Source organism: Scyliorhinus torazame, chromosome 9 (assembly GCF_047496885.1).
Source record: "Scyliorhinus torazame isolate Kashiwa2021f chromosome 9, sScyTor2.1, whole genome shotgun sequence".
NCBI lineage: Eukaryota > Metazoa > Chordata > Chondrichthyes > Carcharhiniformes > Scyliorhinidae > Scyliorhinus > Scyliorhinus torazame.
In genome coordinates, this window is record NC_092715.1 from 129,314,852 (window position 1) to 129,339,656 (window position 24,805).

General features: G+C 45.5%; 1 protein-coding gene across 1 annotated transcript in view; it reads left to right on the top strand.

Annotated features, from left to right (window-relative positions):
- hsd17b4 (hydroxysteroid (17-beta) dehydrogenase 4) overlaps nt 1–24,805 on the top strand; it is a 208,396-nt gene that overhangs the window by 69,238 nt on the left and 114,353 nt on the right. The window contains exon 11 of the mRNA XM_072516520.1: nt 2,274–2,402. Coding sequence (XP_072372621.1) covers nt 2,274–2,402 — 129 coding nt within the window. The remainder of the gene's footprint in view (nt 1–2,273; nt 2,403–24,805) is intronic.

Sequence of the window (24,805 nt, forward strand, 5' to 3'; positions counted from 1 at the left end):
GTCAGTTACTCTAAGGTGCGTCTCCTGCAACATTACCATGTCTGCCTTCAGTCCCCTAAGATGCGTGAACACATGTGCCCTCTTGACCGGCCCATTTAACACTTGAACATTCCAGGTGATCAGCCTAGTTGGGGGGCTCATTGCCGCCCCCCCCCCTTCGCCGATCAGCCATCCCCTTATTTGGGCCCGCCTCCAGCTCCTGCTCCGCGCCTCCATCGGCCCGCCCCCAGGCAGCCCCCCCCCCGTAACAACACTCTGTAACCCAACCCCTTTAATAAACCAAACATATGCACACCCCCCACTGCGCTTCCGTGAGCTAGCCCGCCCAGCTAGCTTGGTGGCCCCCATCCCTGGCGCCGGATAGTCTCCCACCTATTGTTCCCCCCCCCCCCCCCCCCCCCCCCCCCGCGCATTCAAACATACTCCAACATCAAACAATCCCCACACAATTGCCCGACAGAAAAACACCAAGATCTAAACAAGCACACCTCCATCCCCCAACAGTGCAAATGAAAACCTTAACTCACTCAGCTCTGCCGCTGGTCCCAAATCAATGCAAAAGGCATTACAAACAGCTTCCACAAAACGAAAAAGGAGAAACTTTAAAAAAAGAACAGAAAAGCAAAAAAAAAACATGAACGTTGCAGCAAAATTCAAAAGTTCTCAGTCCACCACCAGTCCTTTCCTTTTTGCCAAGTCCATCGCGTCCTCAGGCGAACCAAAATAAAAGTGCTGTTCCTCGTGCGTGACCCAGAGCCGGGCCGGATACAACAGTCCGAACTTCATCGGCCTAATCTGGTTGAAGCCTGTTCTTCTCCTGGCCACCTCCACACTCAGGTCTTGGTAAACCCGCAGGATACTGTTGTCCCACTTACAGCTCCGTGTCTGCTTGGCCCACTGTAGAATGCGCTCCTTATCCAAGTACCTGTGGAATCTCACCATCATTGCCCTCGGCGGGAGGGGTTCTCTCCCTTTCGCGGCTTCCTCGCGAGTGCTCTGTGAGCCCTGTCCACCTTCAAGGACCGGGTGAATGCCCCATCCCCCAGCAGCTTCTCAAACATGTCTGCGATGTGTGCCCCAGCGGCCGCTCCTTCGGACCCCTCCAGGGGCCCAACGACTCTCAGGTTCTGCCGGCGGGACCTATTCTCTAGGTCCTCTACCTTCTCCAGGAGCTTCTTCTGCTGGTCTCTCAGCATCCCCCCCTCCAACTCCACCGCAGTTTGATATTCCTCCTGCTCAGGCAGTGCCTTCTCTACCTTCTGGATCGCCTGATCTTGGGCATCCAATCTAAGCTCCAGCCGCTCAATTCACTCTTTTATCAGGTCCAAGCAGTCCCATTTCTGATTAGCAAAGCCTTCCTGAATAACTTGCATCAGCTGCTCCGTTGACTGCTGAGTCGACAAACCAGAGGTCCGGTCCTCCGCCATGCTGTCTCCCGCTGCAGCTTCAGCCCAAGCCTTCTCTGTCTTTCTGTTTCTGCCTTTACGAACACTTCTAGTCCTCTCCATGCACCGATGTGGGAATTCAGTACACAATTGCCTCTGTCACCAGTTTTACAATTCAAGTCCGGTAGAAAATCGGGGGGAAAATGTCCAAAAGTCCGACCCGAGCGGGAGCCACCAAATGTGCGACTTACTCCTTCATAGCTGCCACCGGATGTCGTTTATCAGCAACTCTAACAATGCACCATTCCTTCAATGCTAAATTGTTATGTCAGCCCAGATATAAGTGCTGAAGTCTTGAAGTGGGGTTGACGTCAAGTCTGTTGATTCTGAGGCAAGAGTGTTCCAAACTGAGCCAAGTTGACCACACGATTAAAGGGAGCGGAAGCAGTGATTCTTTTTGTAAGAAAGAAAATTGGGAATCATTTCTGCAGATTTACCATGACCCAGATTCCTTTAGTTTTGAGCATTGGTATTTTCAGTGGAATTTATTTATATATTCACACAACTTTGTTAAAACACATTGAAATCAATGTAGAAAATATTGCATAGTTCAATCTATAGATCAGCACTCCACTTGAAGGTTCAGATAATTTAAAATTTCCATTTAACAATTTGAGGCTTTTTAAGTATTGCAAGTGCTTTTTCAAATGATGTTACTGAGAAATGTCTAGAAATGGAAATCTCTGAGTTAAGTAATCTGAATTTTCAAAAGTTGAACAATAGTTTAAATAATGTTTTTGCTTCAGTGTAAATTTGAGTCATGGAAACTGCATCATAACTGTTCTGAGTCAGCAACTGTACAACTGTGTTTTTTTTTACTGTCATTAGTGCGTTGGGAACGAACATTGGGTGCTACAGTAATGCAGAAGAATCAGCAAATGACACCTGAGGCAGTGCGTGACAGTTGGGAACGAATTTGTGACTTTGAGAATGCTACTAAACCTAAAAGCAACAAAGGTAATTTTTATTGGGGATTCTGCTAAGGTTAGGAATTTGAGTTCTGAAAGTGTCTGGAATTTGCAAAATTCTTACATTACTTACTTAATTTAGCCAGGCTGATAGGAATATTCCTTGATACTGTGAAAGGGGTAGCCCTTAATGTTCATATGTTGTAACCAATTGTAAATCAGCCATGATCTTATTGGATGGCAAGAGCAGGCTCAAAGGGCTGTATAGCTGACTTCTGCTTCTATTTTGTATGTTCATAAAGAGAATGCTTGACAGAGTGGCCATAACGGAGTGAATCCTAAACAGACTATAAAAGCTGGAAATTTGATGAATGGGAATTCAGTGCAGAGAGGGAAGGAGGAGCAGCTTTTTTGCTCCAGCACATGCAGTGGATCCAGTGAAGTTGAAGCGGGGAATATTTAACATTTTGTCCAATGTTTTAGTGCTTATTGAAAATTACTGCATGGAGAATTTAAAAAGCTCACAACAAGCTAAAAAGTAGATTTAATTAACACAAAAAACCCTAAGATATAGCGGAGTCGGTTGTGAGTCTGGACTACACACAATACGCACGGATTTTTGAAACTGTTCAGCATGAGCACATTGATTGAGAGAGAGATTTTAGACAGAGACATTCAGCTGGAGTGCAAGTTAGACCCACTCTGACACATTAGGGAGAGTGGGAAGTATCTGGACAATTTGATCCAGACATCGGTCAATTATTGTAGAGAGGTGTAGGATCCTAATGGGGTTGACATGACTGAATAATATACAGAGTAAGGGCAATCCAAGTAAAATGGAGAATGATGATCTGCAGAAACTGGTTCTATCCAAGCCGTACAGTGTTCTTGCTATGTGTGTGTTGGATAAGGAATGTTGTAAAGGCTGTCCCGAGTGGGGAGGGAGAGGAGGGGAAGGGCAATGTTGGCAGTTGGGGGATCGATAGCATCCTTTGTCAGCAGGATTGAAAATTCCACGTGGCATGTTGCCGACCTGGTACCAGAGTGAGGAAAATCTCGAGTGAGCTTGTAATTGTATTGGGGATCGAAGGCGAAGATTAAGTCTTTGCGATCCATGTTAGAACCAACAATACAAGGAAGAGCAGACAAGAGGTCCTGTTGGAGAATACCAGGAACTCTGAGCTCGATTATACAATCAGAACTCCAGGAATGTAATTAATGTTCCTTCTAAACCGCAGGGCCCCACAGCAACCCGAAGATACCTGTGCAGGCCACAGGCAATTCAGCCCTTTTAGTTACTGCGCCTGCACAGTGGTGAAAATAAATTTATAAGGGCCATGCACTAAACAAATTACCTGCACAGGCATAAAAAGCCATTGGAGGGTACTTTGATTGTAATCCATTAAAACCAACCTATGTGCAAATTAGCATAAAGATTAACAGATTAGTGCGTTGAATGCATGGTTAAAGGAATGTTGTGGCAAAGGAGTTCCATATCATTGACATTGGCACTAGTACTGGAATAAGAAAGACCTATATTATTGGAATGGAAGCCGCATAAACCAGGATGAAACCAAGGTCCCAATGAACAGAATAAATAGGGAAGTCATGAGGACTTTAAACTAGTAAATGTGGTGGGAATAATGGAGAGTACAGGGGAGATGACAGCATAAATAATAGTTTGAAAACAAAAATGTGAATAGACTGATAGTCAGAAATTGCTTTAGCAACTATGGATAAAAGAAACACTAAATGATGTAAAGTAATTAAACTGAAAGAGAGAGATGGGAAATGTGCAAGTAAACTATTAGAATAGAATGACAGGTTGGAGTCTGTGGCCAAAATAAGCATTCTTTAAATAGATGCAGAGTATAAGGAACAAATTGAATAAACTGCAGGTGCAAATTCAACTTGGAAGTTATGACATGGGAGCCATTACTGAATGATGGCTACAAGATGGTCAGGACTGGGAACTAAATGTACCTAAAGGTCTATCGGAAAGACCAGAAAAATGGTAGAAGGGATGAGGAAATCTGAGTGATTAAGGACAAATGCAGTGTAAGAGAATGTAATGAGAGCTATGCATCAGAAACTTTTTATGGGTAGAATTAAGAAGTAGGAAAACACTTCAGACCAGTGGGAATCATGTAAAGGCATCTTAATGACTGTTGCAAAGTGGTGAATTGCATAATGCAGATATTAAACGAGTATGTAGAAAAGGCGGAGTGATTTTAATGGAGGATTTTAACTTCCTACAGATTGGGACAAGAAGACTGATGCATGTCATAATGGGATTACATTTCATGAGTGTATTCAGGATAGTTTTCTGCAATAATATGTCGTGGAAGCAACAAGGGGGCAGACTATATACAAATCAGTTCAGATTTAGGTACCAGCCTAACAGCGCAAACATTTATCCAATAGTATCATAATGTTTGAGTTCAACACGATATTTGAAAGGAAAAATGCAAAATAACTACTAAGAATCTAGATTTAGTTAAGACTCATTTTAATGCAGTGAGTTGAATGCTGTCCATAGCCATTTCCATTTGAAAGAAAATGGGCTTATCAGTGATAGGCAACATGGTTTTGTGCAGGGAAGGTCATGTCTTACCAACTTAATAGAATTCTTTGAGGAAGTGACAAAGTTGATTGATGAGGGGAAGGGCTGTAGATGTCATATACATGGACTTCAGTAAGGCATTTGATAAGGTTCCCCATGGTAGGCTGATGGAGAAAGTGAAGTCTCATGGGGTCCAGGGTGTACTAGCTAGATGGATAAAGAACTGGCTGGGCAACAGGAGACAGAGAGTAGTAGTGGAAGGGAGTTTCTCAAAATGGAGAACTGTGACCAGTGGTGTTCCACAGGGATCCGTGCTGGGACCACTGTTGTTTGTGATATACATAAATGATCTGGAGGAAGGTATAGGTGGTCTAGCAAGTTTGCAGATGACACTAAGATTGGTGGAGTAGCAGATAGTGAAGGGGACTGTCAGAGAATACAGCAGAATATAGATAGATTAGAGAGTTGGGCAGAGAAATGGCAGATGGAGTTCAATCCGGGCAAATGCGAGGTGATGCATTTTGAGAGATCCAATTCAAGAGCGAACTATATGGTAAATGAAAAAGCCCTGGGGAAAATTGATGTACAGCGAGATCTGGGTGTTCAGGTCCATTGTACCCTGAAGGTGGCTGGGCAGGTCGATAGAGTGGTCAAGAAGGCATACGGCATGCTTTCCTTCATCGGAAGGGGTATTGAGTACAAGAGTTGACAGGTCATGTTACAGTTGTATAAGACTTTGGTTCGGCCACATTTGGAATACTGCGTACAGTTCTGATCGCCACATTACCAAAAGGAAGTGGATGCTTTGGAGAAGGTGCAGAGCAGGTTCACCAGGATGTTGCCTGGTATGGAGGGTGCTAGGTATGAAGTGAGGTTGAGTAGATTAGGATTATTTTCATTAGAAAGATGGAGGTTGAGGGGGGACCTCATTGAGGTCTACAAAATCATGAGCGGTATAGACAGGGTGGATAGCAAGAAGCTTTTTCCCAGAGTGGGGGACTCAATTACTAGGGGTCACGAGTTCAAGGTGAGAGGGGAAAAGTTTAAGGGAGATGTGCGTGGAACGTTCTTTACACAAAGGGTGGTGGGTGGCATTGCCAGTGGAGGTGGTAGAGGCGGGCACGATAGCGTCATTTAAGATGTATCTAGACAGATACATGAATGGGCAGGGAGTAGAGGGATACAGATCCTTAGAAAATAGGCAACAGTTTTAGATAGAGGATCTGGATTGGCGCAGGCTTGGAGGGCCAAAGGGCCTGTTCCTGTGCTGTCATTTTATGCGTGGAAAGTTCTTTACGCAGAGGGTGGTGGGTGCCTGGAATGCATTGCCAGTGGAGGTGGTAGAGGCGGGCACGAAAGCGTCATTTAAGATGTATCTAGACAGATACATGAATGGGCAGGGAGCAGAGGGATACAGATCCTTAGAAAATAGGCAACAGTTTTAGATAGAGGCTCTGGATTGGCGCAGGCTTGGAGGGCCAAAGGGCCTGTTCCTGTGCTGTAATTTATCTTTGTTCTTGTTCAAACTGAACAGATCTGTCAGTGGTAGTAAGATGAGATCAGTGGGTGCTGTTCAAAAAATACTTTAATATGATACAGAATCAGTTTATATCCCAAGGAACAAAAGCTCGAATTGCCAAATAAAATACAACCATGGACTGTGGGAAGAAGGTAAAGACCACTTAAAACTGAAAGATAAAACATATAAAAATATGAAAGAAAAATCCTGATAAATGAGAGAAATGTAAAGAATAGGGAAGGATAACAAAACTGAACTATAAAAAGGGAGTATGAACAGAAACTTGAAAGGGATATCAAAGTCAACTTTTTTTTGTGGTTGGATTAGGAAACAGTGGATGGTCAGGAGCATTGTAGGCTCCTTGAAAATTGTTAACCACAATGTTAAATTAAGGAAATATCAGTATTTGCAAGTAAAGTAAGTGGTTATAGTGCAGGCTATTCATAGTCATTGAATTACTTTTTCATAGAATTTACAGTTGTTATGGGCCAGGGTTTAGAGAACCCAAAAGTGTATCATGGAGTTTACCTGACCCACAACTTTTAATAGATTGTGGTATGGGGAGCACATGGCTCACTCTACAGGTGTGGTACAGCAGAAATGGAAAAGTATTTTTTAAAGCAAAACAACGTTTATTCCATGAACTCAAGCTAACCTTTTTAAAACATACATTGAACATCTTAGCGACCATCAATTCAAATACAACCCCCAAAGAATACAACACTAAGTCATTCTTACTTTCCTTTTAACATCCATAAGACTTAAAAATACCTTTTAACAGAAAGACATTAGGCTTAACTTCACTACTGAGAACAGTTACCATGTTGAAATCAGCAAATGGACACTCATAAGCTTGCAGAAATTCACACACATCCTGCTGTGATTGCAGCGTCTCCAAAACTAAAATGAAACCAAACCCACTCTGCAGCAAAAAGCCAAAAGTAAAAAGCTGACAGACAGCCCAGCTCCACCCACTCTCTGACATCACCGCAGTAGTAAACAGCTATTTCTTAAAGATACTCTCACTGCAGAAATTTATATCCATACCCATTTATAAACACCCATTTCTTAAAGGTATTCTCACATGACACCTCCCCCCAAGAAAAAAAATACAACGTCAACTTCAAGATGGTTTCATTTTTCACCTTTTCACTATCCTTTAAGAAATGCACACAGTAAATATACTTTTCCATTAAAAAAAAAAAAATCACACGAAAACAGGTATAATAATATAGTTCATTTTTTCTTCTTCTTCCTCCAACTGGAATCCTTCTCGATTAACAGTCTCTTTGAACAAGAAGGTCTTTGCACGATCCATCCATTTCTCTCCGCCTTGGCATTTCTCTTTAAAGTCAGATACTTTAGTTCAATCTGATCACAGAGTCCCTTGTAATTCTCCAATACAGGAGCATTGGTTATCACAGCTTTCAGGCCGTCAAATGCCTGTTGAAAGTCCGCTGTCCACTAAAATTTTCGGCGTTTTTTCAGTAAGTCTATCAGTGGAGTAACCACGATACAAAAATTTTTCACAAATGTTCGATCAAATCCACTGTTGGTTTCACATCACCTGTGACCATTCGACCCTGTCCGATTGTATGGCCGAGGAAAGTGACTTGGGCTTTTCCAAATTCACTTTTGGCTAGGTTTATCACTAAACCCGCCTCATGAAGTCGATCGAATAACTCCATCAGATGTTTTAAATGTTCCTTCCATGTCGGGCTGAAAATGACCAGATCGTCGGTGTATACCGCACATTTGGGTAATGCTGAAACAACCTTGTTAGTTAACCGTTGAAATGTGGCTGGGGCGTTTTTCATGCCAAATGGCATAACTTTGAATTGGTATATACCATCTGGAGTCACAAAAGCTGAAATCTCCTTCGCCCTTTCGGATAAAGGTACCTGTCAGTAACCTTTAAGTAAATCCAGTTTGGAAATAAAAGCTGATTGTCCCACTTTCTCAATGCAATCCTCCAAATGTGGGATAGGATAAGAGTCCGATCTTGTAACTGCATTAACCTTTCTATAGTCCACACACAACCGTTGGGTACCGTCTGGATTTGGTACCATCACTATGGGTGAGCTCCGTTGGCTGCAACCCACTTCAATAATGCCATTTTTAAGCATACTCTCAATCTCTTTGTTAACCTGTGCCAATTTTAAAGGGTTAAGTCTATGGATGTTGTTTGATTGGAACAGCATTTCCCACATCTACATCATGTATAGCCATTTTAGTACTTCCCAATTTATCTCTACAAACGTGCCCACGTGATATCAATAACTCTTTCAGGTCAGTTCGTTTTTCCTCTGGAAGGTAACTCAACAATTTATCCCAATTTTTAAGAACATCCTCGTTTTCCAATTTAATTTGAGGTATTTCAAATTCACAGTCATCTGGATTTGGTTCGTCACTTTGAGTTAGAATCATTAAAACCTCCTTTTTCTCTCCTTCCCTTTCAAAGTACCTTTTAAGCATATTCACATGACACACTCGGTGAGTCTTCCTTCTATCTGGTGTTTTTACCACATAATTCACCTCACTTAATTTCCTTTCAATCTGATAAGGTCCACAAAACCTTGCTTTTAAAGGTTCACCTACCACCGGTAACAATACTAAAACTTTATCTCCACTGGCAAAACTACGAACTTTGGATAATCTTGTCCGCTACCCGTTTCATCACATTTTGTACAACTTTTAAATGTTGTCCAGCCAATTGACCTGCTCTATTTAATCGTTCCCTAAAATTTGACACACAATCCAATAATGTAATTTCTGATTTCTCACTGACCAATTTTTCCTTAATCAATTTAAGTGGTCCTTTTACCTCATGACCAAAAATTTGTTCAAAAGGACTGACTTTGGTTGACTCATTAGGTTCATCCCTAATTGCAAACAGTACGAATGGAATTCCTTTATCCCAATCCTCCGGATAATTTTTTTTCTTGAAAATTTTAGAGGACCCAATTCATTTTTCCAATTAAGGGGCAATTTAGCGTGGCCAATCCACCTACTCTGCACATCTTTGGGTTGTGGGGGCGAAACCCACGCAGACACCGGGAGAATGTGCAAACTCCACACGGACAGTGACCCAGAGCCAGGATCGAACCTGGGACCTCGGCGCCATGAGGCTGCAGGGCTAACCCACTGTGCTGCCCTTCCTCTGGATAATCTTGACAATAAGCCCTCAACATTGTCTTTTATGTCTGATACCACCTTTCTAACTCTCCCTGCGATTCTGGACGGTATGCAGTATTTTAAATTGTTTTATTCCTAAGCTATCCATAACTTCTTTGAATAAACTTTAGGTAAAATTTGATCCTTGATCCGATTGTATTTCTGTGGGTAGTCCATATCTAGTAAAGAATTTAAGTAACTCCTCCACAATCTTTTTAGCTGTAATATTACGTGCTGGAATGGCTGCTGGAAGCCTAGTAGACACATCCATTATAGTCAAAAGATATTGATTCCCACTTTTCGTTTTAGGAAGCGGTCCTACGTAATCAATTAGGACCCTTGTAACAGGTTCCTCAAATGCTCGAATGGGTATTCGGGACGCTGGTTTTATCACTGCTTGAGGTTTCCCTATCACTTGACGTGTGACATAATTGACAAAATGTAACTACATCTTTGTGTAGTCCCGGCCAATAAAAATGTTTCTGGATTTTAGCTTGAGTTTTCCTTATTCCCAAATGACCTCCCACTGGTACCTCATGTGCAACTCTCCCCACCTCCTTTCTATACCCTGCCGGCATTACTACTTGGTGAACTTCTGCCCACTTTTCATCCACCTGCATATGTAAAGATCTCCATTTTCTCATCGCGACATCACTTTTACGGTAATAATACTCTGGTATACACTCAGATTCCTGTTCCGTGTTTGCTTTCTGATACATCCGTTTTATTTCTACATCTTTCTGTTGTAACTCTGCCAATTTTCCTGAACTAAAAATATCCGCCTCATCCTTCACCTGTTCTTGTTCTTTTTCAACCATCTGATCAAAAATCGTTTCTGATAATTGCACTTCCACTTCATCTTCACTCTTTGATTTCTCCTCTTGTCTTAACCTGTGACTTTGCGACCTTCTTACTACACAATCCAGAAAAATCCCAGGATATTCATCCTTCAACACTTCAGTTGACTGATTTTCCACTGGCTTATCAACCACAGTAGGCATCACTCCCACCTGCGATCCAGCTATATCATTACCCAAGATAAACTGTATTCCTGGACAAGTTAGTTTCTCTATTACTCCTACTACCACTTCACCACTCTTCACTGGACTTTCCAACCTTACCTAATATAATGGAACACTACTCCTCTTACCCTGAATTCCACATATTACCATATTTTCTGGCAATATTCTTCCCAAACTACATAGCTCCTCATTTCTTACCATTAAAGATTGACTAGCTCCCATATCTCCTAAAATTGTGACTTTTTTACCTGTTCCTCCTGATACACATGAGTAAACTGTCCCCATATTAGTAAATTCTTTAAAGACATCTGGCACCTTCTTATCAATCACCTTTTGATCAGGCGGCACCATCTTTTGCACCTCCTTCACTTCACTTGGGCTTTCCTTTACCACTTGAACAAACCCCACTGTCTTATCCTGTTTCACCACATCAGCCTTCCCAGTGCTTTTCTTCAACCACCAACACTGTGACTTTACATGACCTAGTTTATTACAGTGAAAACATTTGAAATTTTTCATTTCTTTTCCACCATCCTGGATTTTGTTTTTAGTCTGAGGTACACTCTTCTGATTATCTCCCATCAGATCACCTTTACCTTTAGCACTTGAATATTCCTCATGTCCCCAGTTTCTATCCCTCATCAGCTGAAACTGATGTCGGAAACCAAGTTTTGATTTATGAACTAATTCATAATCATCTGCCATTTCTGCTGCTAATCTCGCAGTTTTAACCCTCTGCTCTTCCACATGGGTTCCCACTACATCAGGGATTGAATTTTTGAACTCCTTCAAAAGTATAATTTCTCTGAGAGCTTCATACGTTTAGTCTATTTTCAAAGCCCTTTTCCACCTATCAAAATTACTCTGTTTGTGCCTTTCAAACTCCATGTATGTTTGACCAAATTCTTTCCTTAAATTTCTAAACCTGTCAGCTTCAGGCACTAGTTCATATGCACCTAAGATGGATCTTTTCACCTCCTCAAACGTCCCAGATACCTCCTCCGGTAGTGATGCAAACAGTTCACTAGCTCTAACTATCAGCTTTGTTTGAATCAGTAATACCCACAGGTCCTATAGCCATTTCATTTGTTTAGCTACCTTCTCAAATGAAATGAAAAAGGCTTCTACCTCCTTCTCATCAAACCTTGGCAATGCTTGGACATATTTAAATAGATCCCCACCATGCCTTTGACTTTGACGCTCTTTCTCACTATCCTCATCACTATCATCCAACTGTACGTTTCCCTTTACGTCTGCCAATTTTAATTGACTCATGTTTCATGACCATTTTCTGAAGTTCAAACTCTCTCTCTTTATCTTCTTACCTGATCTGTATCTCCCTTTCTCTTTTTGTTCTGCTGGGGTTGTTCTTTCTTTTCTCCTTTCTTCTCTCTCCTTTTCTTTTTCCCCTCTCTCTCTTTTTCCTCTCTATCTCATTCTCTTTCTTTTTCCACTCTCTCTTTTTTATCTCTTTCGTATTCAAGCTGCTTTAATTCTTTCTCATGTTCCATTTGTTTAATTTACAACTGAATTTTTGTCATTTCTGATGAGTCAAACTCTCAGGCAACTTTAAATGCTTTGCCACCGCCATAATTACTTCATCTTTTCGCATTTTGTCAGGTAATGTTAACTGCTATGTTTTTGCCAAATCCAACAGTCTGCTTTTAGACTCTGTTCGTAAGATACTGTGTGTGACTGTCTCCACCCCCAAAAACATCAGAGCCTCTGAAAGAGTCATTGTCCACAACACACTCCCCACTTAAACTGGAATACCACACATGAAAAGCAACCACAATATGCTCACCCCTCACTGTCTTTAAGTTCACTAAGCCAATCCAATAGATAGACTTTTATCCCGGACGAGCCCCCAATTTGTTATGGGCCAGGGTTTAGAGAACCCCAAAGTGTATCATGGAGTTCACCTGACCCACAACTTTTAATAGATTGTGGTATGGGGGGCACATGGCCCACTCTACAGGTGTGGTACAGCAGAAATGGAAAAGTATTTTTTAAAGCAAAACAATGTTAATTCTATGAACTCAAGTTAGCCTTTTTGAAACATACATTGAACATCTTAGCAACCATCAATTCAAATACAACACCCAAAGAACACAACACTAAGTAATTCTTACTTTCCCTTAAACAACCATAAGACTTAAAAACACCTTTTAACAGAAAGACATCAGGCTTAACTTCACTACTGAGAACAGTTACCACGTTGAAATCAGCAAATGGACACTCAAGCTTGCAGAGATTCACACACATCCTGCTGTGATTGCAGCTTCTCCAAAACTAAAATGAAACCAAACCCACCCTGCAGCAAAAAGCCTAAAGCGAAAGTAAAAATCTGATAGACAGCCCAGCTCCACCCACACTCCGACATCACTGCAGTAGTAAACACCCATTTCTTAAAGATACTCTCACTACAGATATTTATATACACACCCATTGATAAACACCCATTTCTTAAAGGTGCTCTCATATGATACAGTGCAGCAGGAGGCCATTCGGCCCATCGAGTCTGCACCGGCCCCTGGAAAGAGCACGCCACGTAAGCCCATACCTCCACCCTATCCTCGTAACCCAGTAACGCCACCCAACATTTTTGGACACTAAGGGCAATTTAGCATGGCCAACCTACCTAACCTGCACATCTTAGACTGTGGAAAAACACCGAAGCACCAGTAGGAAACCCACGGGGAGAACGTGCAAGACTCCGCACAGACAGCGACCCAAGCCGGGAATTGAACATGGGACCCTGGAGCTGTGAAGCAACAGTGCTAACCATTGTGCTACCGTGACGCCCCGATCCAAGCACGGATTTGAGCCTGACAAAACAGAAGGATTCCAAAGAAACTAATGTAAAATAGAAACCGAAGATGCTCATCACAACTGGCAGAATCTTTGGAGAAACTGTTAATGTTTCAAGTTGAATGTGCTCTTTTTTGGAATTAGGGAGGGATAGATATGTGATGGGTTTTATGCTTCTGAAAAAGTGGGAGGGGCAGGTCAGGCAAAAGAGAAAATCAGGGGCAGGGTAGGCTGGAGGGTGAGGAAGATTACTTGACAAAGATGAAATGGAACATACAAAAAAGAGAGTGGTGATGAAAGTATTAAAATCTAAAGCTTGATCCAGATTTGGTGTTACTAGCAGAGCATTCTCAGAGTAATGACTTGGACGATGGGATAGAATAGATTAATCAGAGAACATTATAAAATGTGAAAAACTTAACTAGAAACAGTCCAAAAAGACTTGCGGATCTGTACAGAGGTCATTAAAATGTCATATAGAATGTAATCAAAAAGTCTAGATGACATCCCAAAATATAAAGACAGAGGGGGTGAAGAAAGTTTGGTAGAAATTCCCATGATCCAGTGGCCCGGTTAGCAAATCTCATAATGGCCACTAAATCTCACTTGTGGCCAAAAATGGGATTTCCGCCGGCAAGATCACAGTTTGAGATCTTCCCGCCCCTCGCTGGTGACATAAGCAGATTCACACCCTGATTTCCAGGAAATTTGAATAAATGAAAATCTTCTTACTGGGCTTGTCACCTGTCCACAAAGTCTCTTTTCCCTCTCCCGGCAGGGTGGCGTCATGCTGGCGTGAATTACTACTGGTTTTCAAAGACAAAAAACAATTGTAATGTCCGCGCCAGGAGTGCAGAGGTGCCTGTTGGGCCCGGGTGAGGGACATGGTTGAGCTTTGCAGCCTGGACTCCCTCCCCCACCCCACTGCACCCTTGCCCACCCCCCACCCAGCCCCCCCAGCACCCTCAGTCCCCCCCTCCACCCCACTGCACCGTTGTGCCCTGACACAGCTTAGGGGCACTGGCATGGCGGGTTACCCTCCTTCTTTGGGGCATGTTATCCTTATCCGGCTCGAGGCCCCAATGTCTGTTTTTGGGGGGAGGGGTCCAGATGCCGGTTCCGGGGAGCAAGATTTTTACATTTAACTTTGAGATCAGAACAGTGCCTTGATTTGATTCCGGGTGATGCCATTGTGTTTTGGCGTTGAACCTCCAGCTGGCGGTGTGATCCTCGTCTGTCCCATTGTCTAAGTCATTACTCTTGAGAATGCACTGAAATTGCACAGTGTGCCGTTTAATCAGGCGAGAAAGGCGGCTCTGAAGCTGACGAGTTTCACAGACCTTTTTGCATCTGATCCAACACTGTGCAACTTTGGGAACATTCCGCTCCTTGGCTTAGATGGGAATGAAATGTAGATATACCAGACTGATACCAGTTTAGGTTACAAGGAGAGATTACACAAACTAAGATCGTGTTCCCTGGAATTTAGAAGGTCAAAGTGGGTGATATGATCAATGTTTTTAGGATATTAGGAGGATCAAATAGGGTAGATGGAGAGAAACTAGGACGAAGGGGAAGGGTTTAAAGATTAGAGCCAAACCTTTTAGCAGTGCAATTAAGAAAAACATGAACACACAAATGGTGGTATAAATTTGGGACTCTTCTGTAAATGCTAATTGATGTTAGGTCATTTATTAATTTTTAATCTGAGGTTGATGGATTTTTGTTATCCAAAAATATTAAGGGGCAAAGGGGGAAAATGGAGTGATGGAGATGGGTCACAGATCAAGCATGGATTGAAAATTTAGATTTGTCCTGCTTTTTGCCTACAGGACATACCTGGGCAATTTCCACAGTTCCGGGCAAATAGCAGTATTGTAGCTATACTGGAACAACTTGGCTAGGGCGCTGCAGTTTCTGGAGCACAAGTCTTCAGTGCTATTGCCGGAATATTGCGGGGCCCGTAGCCTTTGCAAGTATCCACTGCCTTCTGCCATTTCTTTTAAAAAAAAAAAAAAAATATATATATTTTATTGAAAATTTTTGGTCAACCAACACAGGACATTGTGCATCCTTTACACAATATTATAACAACACAAATAACAATGACCTATTTTATAAACAGAAAATTAATAAATAATAAATAACAAAAATGAAAACTAACCCTAATTGGCAACTGCCTTATCACAAGTAACACTCTCCAAAAATATAATTTAATAGTCCAATATATAATTATCTGTAGCAACGACCTATACATATTATACAGTATATATTAACAACCCTGAGAGTCCTTCTGGTTCCTCCCCCCCCCCCCCGATCCTGGGCTGCTGCTGCTGCCTTCTTTTTTCCATTCCATCTATCTTTCTGCGAGGTATTCGACGAACGGTTGCCACCACCTGGTGAACCCTTGAGCCGACCCCCTTAGAACGAACTTAATCCGCTCTAGCTTTATAAACCCTGCCATGTCATTTATCCAGGTCTCCACCCCTGGGGGCATGGCTTCTTTCCACATTAGCAATATCCTGCGCCGGGCTACTAGGGACGCAAAGGCCAAAACATCGGCCTCTCTCGCCTCCTGCACTCCCGGCTCTTGTGCAACTCCAAATATAGCCAACCCCCAGCTTGGTTCGACCCGGACCCCCACTACTTTTGAAAGCACCTTTGTCACCCCCATCCAAAACCCCTGTAGTGCCGGGCATGACCAAAACATATGGGTATGATTCGCTGGGCTTCTCGAGCACCTCGCACACCTATCCTCCACCCCAAAAAATTTACTGAGCCGTGCTCCAGTCATATGCGCCCTGTGTAATACCTTAAACTGAATCAGGTTTAGCCTGGCACACGAGGACGACGAGTTTACTCTGCTTAGGGCATCTGCCCACAGCCCCTCCACGATCTCCTCCCCCAGCTCTTCTTCCCATTTCCCTTTCAGCTCATCTACCATAGTCTCCCCTTCGTCCCTCATTTCCCTATATGTATCTGACACCTTACCATCCCCCACCCATGTCTTTGAGATCACTCTGTCCTGCACCTCGTGTGTCGGGAGCTGCGGGAATTCCCTCACCTGTTGCCTCGCAAAAGCCCTCAGTTGCATATACCTGAATGCATTCCCTTGGGGCAACCCATATTTCTCGGTCAGCGCTCCCAGACTCGCGAACTTCCCATCCACAAACAGATCTTTCAGTTGCGTTATTCCTGTTCTTTGCCACATTCCATATCCCCCATCCATTCCCCCCGGGGCAAACCTATGGTTGTTTCTTATCGGGGACCCCCCCAAGGCTCCAGTCTTTCCCCTATGCCGTCTCCACTGTCCCCAAATCTTCAGTGTAGCCACCACCACCGGGCTTGTGGTGTAGTTCCTCGGTGAGAACGGCAATGGGGCTGTCACCCTAGCCTGTAGGCTAGTCCCCCTACAGGACGCCCTCTCTAATCTCTTCCACGCTGCTCCCTCCTCCTCTCCCATCCACTTACTCACCATTGAAATATTAGCGGCCCAATAATACTCACTTGGGCTCGGTAGTGCCAGCCCCCCCCTATCCCTGCTACGCTGTAAGAATCCCTTCCTCACTCTCGGGGTCTTCCCGGCCCACACAAAACCCATGATGCTCTTTTCAATCCTTTTTTTTAAAAAAAGCCTTCGTGATCACCACCGGGAGGCACTGAAACACAAAGAGGAATCTCGGGAGGACCACCATCTTAACCGCCTGCACCCTCCCTGCCAGTGACAGGGATACCATATCCCATCTCTTGAAATCCTCCTCCATTTGTTCCACCAACCGCGTTAAATTTAACCTATGCAATGTGCCCCAATTCTTGGCTATCTGGATCCCCAGGTAACGAAAGTCCCTTGTTACCTTCCTCAACGGTAGGTCCTCTATTTCTCTACTCTGCTCCCCTGGATGCACCACAAACAACTCACTTTTCCCCATGTTCAATTTATACTCTGAAAAATCCCCAAACTCCCCAAGTATCCGCATTATTTCTGGCATCCCCTCCGCCGGGTCTGCCACATACAGTAACAAATCGTCTGCATACAAAGATACCCGGTGTTCTTCTCCTCCTCTAAGTATTCCCCTCCACTTCTTGGAACCCCTCAACGCTATCGCCAGGGGCTCAATCGCCAGTGCAAACAATAATGGGGACAGAGGGCATCCCTGCCTTGTCCCTCTATGGAGCCGAAAATATGCAGATCCCCGTCCATTCGTGACCACGCTCGCCATCGGGGCCCTATACAACAGCTGCACCCATCTAACATACCCCTCTCCAAAACCAAATCTCCTCAACACCTCCCACAAATAATCCCACTCCACTCTATCAAATGCTTTCTCGGCATCCATCGCCACTACTATCTCCGCTTCCCCCTCTGGTGGGGGCATCATCATTACCCCTAACAGCCTCCGTATATTCGTGTTCAGTTGTCTCCCCTTCACAAACCCAGTTTGGTCCTCGTGGACCACCCCCGGGACACATTCCTCTATTCTCATTGCCATTACCTTGGCCAGGATCTTGGCATCTACATTTAGGAGGGAAATAGGTCTATAGGACCCGCATTGTAGCGGGTCCTTTTCCTTCTTTAAGAGAAGCGATATCGTTGCTTCAGACATAGTCGGGGGCAGTTGTCCCCTTTCCTTTGCCTCATTAAAGGTCCTCGTCAATACCGGGGCGAGCAAGTCCACATATTTTCTATAGAATTCGACTGGGAATCCATCCGGTCCCGGGGCCTTTCCCGCCTGCATGCTCCTAATTCCTTTCACCACTTCTTCTACCTCGATCTGTGCTCCCAGTCCCACCCTTTCCTGCTCTTGCACCTTGGGAAATTCCAGCCGATCCAAAAAGCCCATCATTCTCTCCCTCCCATCCGGGGGTTGAGCTTCATATAATTTTTTATAAAATGCCTTGAACACTCCATTCACTCTCTCCGCTCCCCGCTCCATCTCTCCTTCCTCATCCCTCACTCCCCCTATTTCCCTCGCTGCTCCCCTTTTCCTCAATTGGTGTGCCAGCAAACTGCTCGCCTTCTCCCCATATTCGTACTGTACACCCTGTGCCTTCCTCCATTGTGCCTCTGCAGTGCCCGTAGTCAGCAAGTCAAATTCCACATGTAGCCTTTGCCTTTCCCTGTACAGTCCCTCCTCCGGTGCTTCCGCATATTGTCTGTCCACCCTCAAAAGTTCTTGCAGCAACCGCTCCCGTTTCTTACTCTCCTGCTTCCCTTTATGTGCCCTTCTTGATATCAGCTCCCCTCTAACCACCGCCTTCAGCGCCTCCCAGACCACTCCCACCTGGACCTCCCCATTATCATTGAGTTCCAAGTACTTTTCAATGCACCCCCTCACCCTTAGACACACCCCCTCATCTGCCATTAGTCCCATGTCCATTCTCCAGGGTGGGCGCCCTCCTGTTTCCTCCCCTATCTCCAAGTCTACCCAGTGTGGAGCATGATCCGAAATGGCTATAGCCGTATACTCCGTTCCCCTCACCTTCGGGATCAACGCCCTTCCCAGCACAAAAAAGTCTATTCGCGAGTAGACTTTATGGACATAGGAGAAAAACGAGAACTCCTTACTCCTAGGTCTGCTAAATCTCCACGGGTCTACACCTCCCATCTGCTCCATAAAATCTTTAAGTACCTTGGCTGCTGCCGGCCTCCTTCCAGTCCTGGACTTCGACCTATCCAGCCCTGGTTGCAACACCGTATTAAAATCTCCCCCCATTATCAGCTTTCCCATCTCTAGGTCCGGAATGCGTCCGAGCATCCGCCTCATAAAATTGGCATCATCCCAGTTCGGGGCATATACGTTTACCAAAACCACTGTCTCCCCCTGTAGTTTGCCACTCACCATCACGTATCTGCCCCCGTTATCCGCCACTATAGTCTTTGCCTCGAACATTACCCGCTTCCCCACTAATATAGCCACCCCCCTGTTTTTCGCATCTAGCCCCGAATGGAACACCTGCCCCACCCATCCTTTGCGTAGCCTAACCTGGTCTATCAGTTTCAGGTGCGTTTCCTGTAACATAACCACATCTGCCTTAAGTTTCTTAAGGTGTGCGAGTACCCTTGCCCTCTTTATCGGCCCGTTCAGCCCTCTCACGTTCCACGCGATCAGCCGGGTTGGAGGGCTTCCTACCCCCCCCCTTGTCGATTAGCCATCCCCTTTTTCCAGCTCCTCACCCGGTTCCCACGCAGCTGTATCTCCCCCAGGCGGTGCCCCCCCGCCCACCCCCTCCCATACCAGCTCCCCCCTCTCCCCAGCAGCAGCAACCCAGTAATTCCCCCCTCCCACCCCCCCGCTAGCGTAATTACTCCCCCCATGTTGCTCCCAGAAGTCAGCAAACTCTGGCCGACCTCGGCTTCCCCCCGTGACCTCGGCTCGCACCGTGAGACGCCCCCTCCTTCCTGCTTCTCTATTCCCGCCATGATTATCATAGCGCGGGAACCAAGCCCGCGCTTCTCCCTTGGCCCCGCCCCCAATGGCCAACGCCCCATCTCCTCCACCTCCCCTCCTCCCCCCATCACCACCTGTGGAAGAGAGAAAAGTTACCACATCGCAGGATTAGTACATAAAACTCCTCTTTCCCCCCTTTTTAACCCCCCTCTTCGCCCCCCACATTCGCCCCACCACTTTGTTCAAACGTTCTTTTTAATAACCCGCTCATTCCAGTTTTTCTTCCACAATAAAAGTCCACGCTTCATCCGCCGTCTCAAAGTAGTGGTGCCTCCCTCGATATGTGACCCACAGTCTTGCCGGTTGCAGTATTCCAAATTTTATCTTCTTTTTATGAAGCACCGCCTTGGCCCGATTAAAGCTCGCCCTCCTTCTCGCCACCTCCGCACTCCAGTCTTGATAAACGCGGATCACCGCGTACTCCCATTTACTGCTCCGAGTTTTCTTTGCCCATCTAAGGACCATTTCTCTTTCCTTAAAATGGAGGAATCTCACCACTATGGCTCTGGGAATTTCTCCTGCTCTCGGTCCTCGCACCATCACTCGGTATGCTCCCTCCACCTCCAACGGACCCGCCGGGGCCTCCGCTCCCATTAACGAGTGCAGCATCGTGCTCACATATGCCCCGACGTCCGCTCCCTCCGCACCTTCAGGAAGACCAAGAATCCTCAGGTTGTTCCTCCTTGCGTTGTTCTCCAGTGCCTCCAGCCTTTCCACACATCGTTTCTGATGTGCCTCATGCGTCTCCGTCTTCACCACCAGGTCCTGTATGTCGTCCTCATTCTCGGCTGCCTTTGCCTTCGCGACCCGAAGCTCCCGCTCCTGGGTCTTTTGTTCCTCCTTTAGCCCTTCGATCGCCTGTAGTATCGGGGCCAACAGCTCTTTCTTCATTTCCTTTTTGAGCTCTTCCACACAGCATTTCAAGAACTCTTGTTGTTCAGGGCCCCATGTTAAACTGCCACCTTCCGACGCCATCTTGGTTTTTGCTTGCCTTCCTTGCCGCTGTTCTGAAGGATCCACTGCAATCCGGCCACTTTCTCCTCCTTTTTTCATCCGTATCCAGGGGAGATTCGCTTCTGGTTTACCGCACAGTGTTTTTAGCCGTCAAAATTGCTGTTGGGGCTCCTATCAAGAGCCCAAAAGTCCGTTTCACCGGGAGCTGCCGAAACGTGCGACTCAGCAAGGTCATCGCCGCACCCGGAAGTCGTGCGCCTTCTGCCATTTCTTGATGTCACGTGGAGTGAATTGAATTGGCTGAAGACTGGCATTTGTAATTCTGGAGGCCTCTGTATGCGGCCATGATGGATCGTCCGCTCGGCACATCTGGCTGAAGATTGTTGCAAATTCTCAAGCCTTTTCTTTTGCACTGATGTACAGGGCCCCCATCATTGAAGATGGGGATATTTGTGGAACCTTCTCCAGTTAGCTGTTAAATTGCCCAACACCATTTAAGACTGCAGAGCTTGGATTTGATCTGTTGGTTGTGGGGTCGGGTAGCTCTGCCTATCGCTTGTGGCTTATGTTATTGGCACCTCTATGTTTCTTGCACATCTGTTTGATTTTCCTGCAGATTTGCACTTTTATTTCTCTCACCATTTGGTTAGCACTTGCTTCACAGCGGCAGGGTCCCAGGTTCGCTTCCCGTGCGGAGTCTGTACATTCTCCCCGTGTCTGCGTGGGTTTCCTCCAGGTGCTCCGGTTTCCTCGTCCAAGTCCCGAAAGACATGCTTGTTAGGTGAATTGGACATTCTGAATTCTCCCTCATTTTACCCGAACATTCTGAATTCTCCCTCATTTCACCCGTCGGAGTGTGGCGACTAGGGGCTTTTCACAGTAACGAGTACCCTCAGTGGTGTGCTGTTTTCCAACTCTAACCAAATGGATTCTGCCGTTGCCCCCTCAAGGACGTCCTCTTTTTCCAACACTACGTTGTCTTCCCTAATCAGTACTGCCACCTCACCTCCCTTTTTTACTTCTTTATCTTTTTTGAACACTTTATATCCTTGAATATTCAACACCAATGCCTCACCATTTTTAAACCACGTTTCTGTTATTGCCACTGCATAATCTTCCCACACAACTGTGTGTGCTTTTACCTCACCGATTTTATTCACCACACTTTGTATAATTAAATACATGCAATCCAAACCTGTCTCTGTATTCCTCTGAGTTTTTGGTCTGCTTCTATCTAATTTATTAGCAACATTATCACTATCCAACATGCACACTCTGTTTAGCACTTTTTTTTTTTTTTCTACTTCTATATTCTGCTGCCCACACCCCTGTCAATTTAGATTAAATCTTTCTCAACTACACTCAGAACCACCTTGGAGAGATCTTGGTTCCAAGTCCTGTTGAGGTGTACCTGTCACTTTTGAATAGGTGCCTCCTACCCTAGAACTGGTCCTGATGCCCCAAGAATCTGAAACACTCCCTGCAGCATCATACATTCATCACAGGAGGATCAATGTAAGATATTGGCATATATATTGCGTTTTATATTTGTTGAAGTCAGGTTTTAAAAATCTTGGTTAAAGTATATATTGCAGTAATATTATTTTAAAAAACTAGGTTAAAGAATCTAGGTTAAGGAATCCAGACAGTGTGTCTGCTAAAGCTGTAATTAAGAAGTCACAAAAGGTGAGGTCATTATTGATTCTAACCATTTGCTTGTTTACATATCAAGAGCTAATGGGATATTGTTATGATTGCTGGAAATTCCCCGTAAAGTAGATAATTCATGATGGGTTGCATTTAGTCCTAACTAAGAAGGTATGAGACATCTTAGTGGGATACAGATGATGTAATTAATGGGAGGGGCTGGCCTGTCTGTAGTTTTGTTTGCCATAGGATTTGAATCTGACAAAACAGAAGGATTTTAAGTTGAACAGCAGTTTTGCCAAATGCTGCTAGGTCGAGCAAAAATGTGCTGGTTCTGCTCCTGAAAGGGTCTCTCTCTCTCTCTCTCTCTCCAAAAGCCTCTACAGAACTAAGCAAATAATATGTTTGTTAACTTTATTTATCAGTGACATTTGACCTGTATTGGGTAGCTTAATTGGAGTTAGTCACAGGTATAGATTGCAAGTTGAAGTTTTTCCTTGTGTTTAAGGACTGTTGAACTGATAATTGTAAAGCTATTTACTTTGATGTGAATGTGGTTAATTATGTATTTAAATTATTTTATTTTTTTGATATAAATGTTTTTTATTGGATTTTTGAACAGAGTATATTTGCTGTTGTTGTTCCCCTCCCCACTAAGTTGCCCAGCATCTCGGCCACATAGGCGGTAGGGATTCTACCTTCGATCCCCTCTGGTAGGCCCACTATCCTGACATTTTGTCGTCTTTAGTGGTTTTCCTGGTCGTCCACCCTGCCCTTCAGGCTCCCCTGCGTTGTGCCCAGTCTCGCCACCTCTTTCTCCAGGGCCGTGATCCGGTTGCTCATGTCAGTCGCGGCCTTTTCCAGCTCCTTAATGGTCGCCTTTTGGGTTTCCAGTTTCTCCTCTTGGGCTTCCAGTTTCTTCTCTGCTCTGCCCAGGGCGAGCTGCACCTCCGCCAGGGCCTTGGCCATTGCTGCCTGTACTGTGGACTCTATGTCTGCTTTGGTCCCTGCCTTGCTTTCCTGCTGGTTTTCCCTCAGCGCCTTGGCAAAGGCTGTCTTCCAGTTCCCCTCTGGCCCAGGGGGGAAATGCTCCTGTCTGCCCAGTTCTTTTTGTTGCGGCGAGGCTTCCATTCTGCCGCTTCGTGCACCGATTAGCTCGTCTGAGTGGGCTCGCGTATTGCCCCGTTTGCTTTTGGTGCCCTTTCTCCCTCTGTTTTGGCTCCCTTCTGGCATTTTTCCCCCCCCCCTTTTCTTTTTCCCCACTCCCCTTCTTTTCCCCCCACCTTTTTTTTTCTCTTTCCCCCCCCCCTTCTAAAAAGACTCTATTCAGATAAGTTTGGTTTTCTTTTTTGAGAAACGTGGGAAGAGAGAAGGAATTTTCTGTCCCTTTAACAGTTTTCTTTTCTAAGTCCCCCCCCCCCCCCCCTCCCCTCTCCCCCCCCCCCAAAAAGGGCTAGTTCTCGTTTTCTTTTTCTCCTCCTCACTCACCCTGGGACCAGAGAGAGAGAGAAAGGCTTCTTGTCAGGCTGGGAGTCCCCCTTTGTTCTGCCGCCTGCCTCGTGGTGGTTGCCGCCGGGGTGGGGGGGTCGGGCCTCGTTGCTGGCTCGGTCCCCGCTTTGGCTCGGGCCGCTGCCCCTCCTGCTCCTGCCCTGCGTTGTTGCCCTGTGCCCTGCTACCGCGCGTGGGGGGTGGCTCGGTCCCCGCTTCTGTGCTGCTTCTCCTCGGCCGCCCATGTTCTGCTGTGTGGGTGGGTGGCTCGGTCGGGCCGGCTGCAGGCCCGCGCTCCGATCCGCTATCTCCGTTCGGGGGGGGGGGCAACTCTCTCTGGCCGCTTCCTGGTCTCCGGCCCCGGCTCCTCTCGCACACCTTTCCTCCCACGGGCCACACAGCTTACCGTTCCGGTCCCTTGCGGCCTCTTCTTCTCCCCGGGGGGCTCTCTCTTTGTCGCTCGCTCTGCTCCTGAGGCGCTCAGGTCTCCGACTTTGCTCCGTTTTGGAGTCTGGGTCGCTCCTCTTCTTCCGCACTCTCTTGCTGTGCGGGGGCCCAGTCGGCCAAGTTTGCGCACTTAGGCACAAGTTCTTCGCGGGGAACGGGCGCAACCGTGTTCCCCCCCCCCGCACGAGCTCTTCTACCCGCGACCGCTCTCTTCCCTCGCCGGAAGCCGACTAAATTAGTTTCTTTTAACATAAAAGATAACTATTGGCAAGAATCATGATGCCTGAGGTTAATCCTCACAGTTGCTTTTTTTATCATCCTCCCTCGCTCCTGAAAGTGTGTCTATCTTGTGTGCCACAACTTCTGACTCTTTCATTT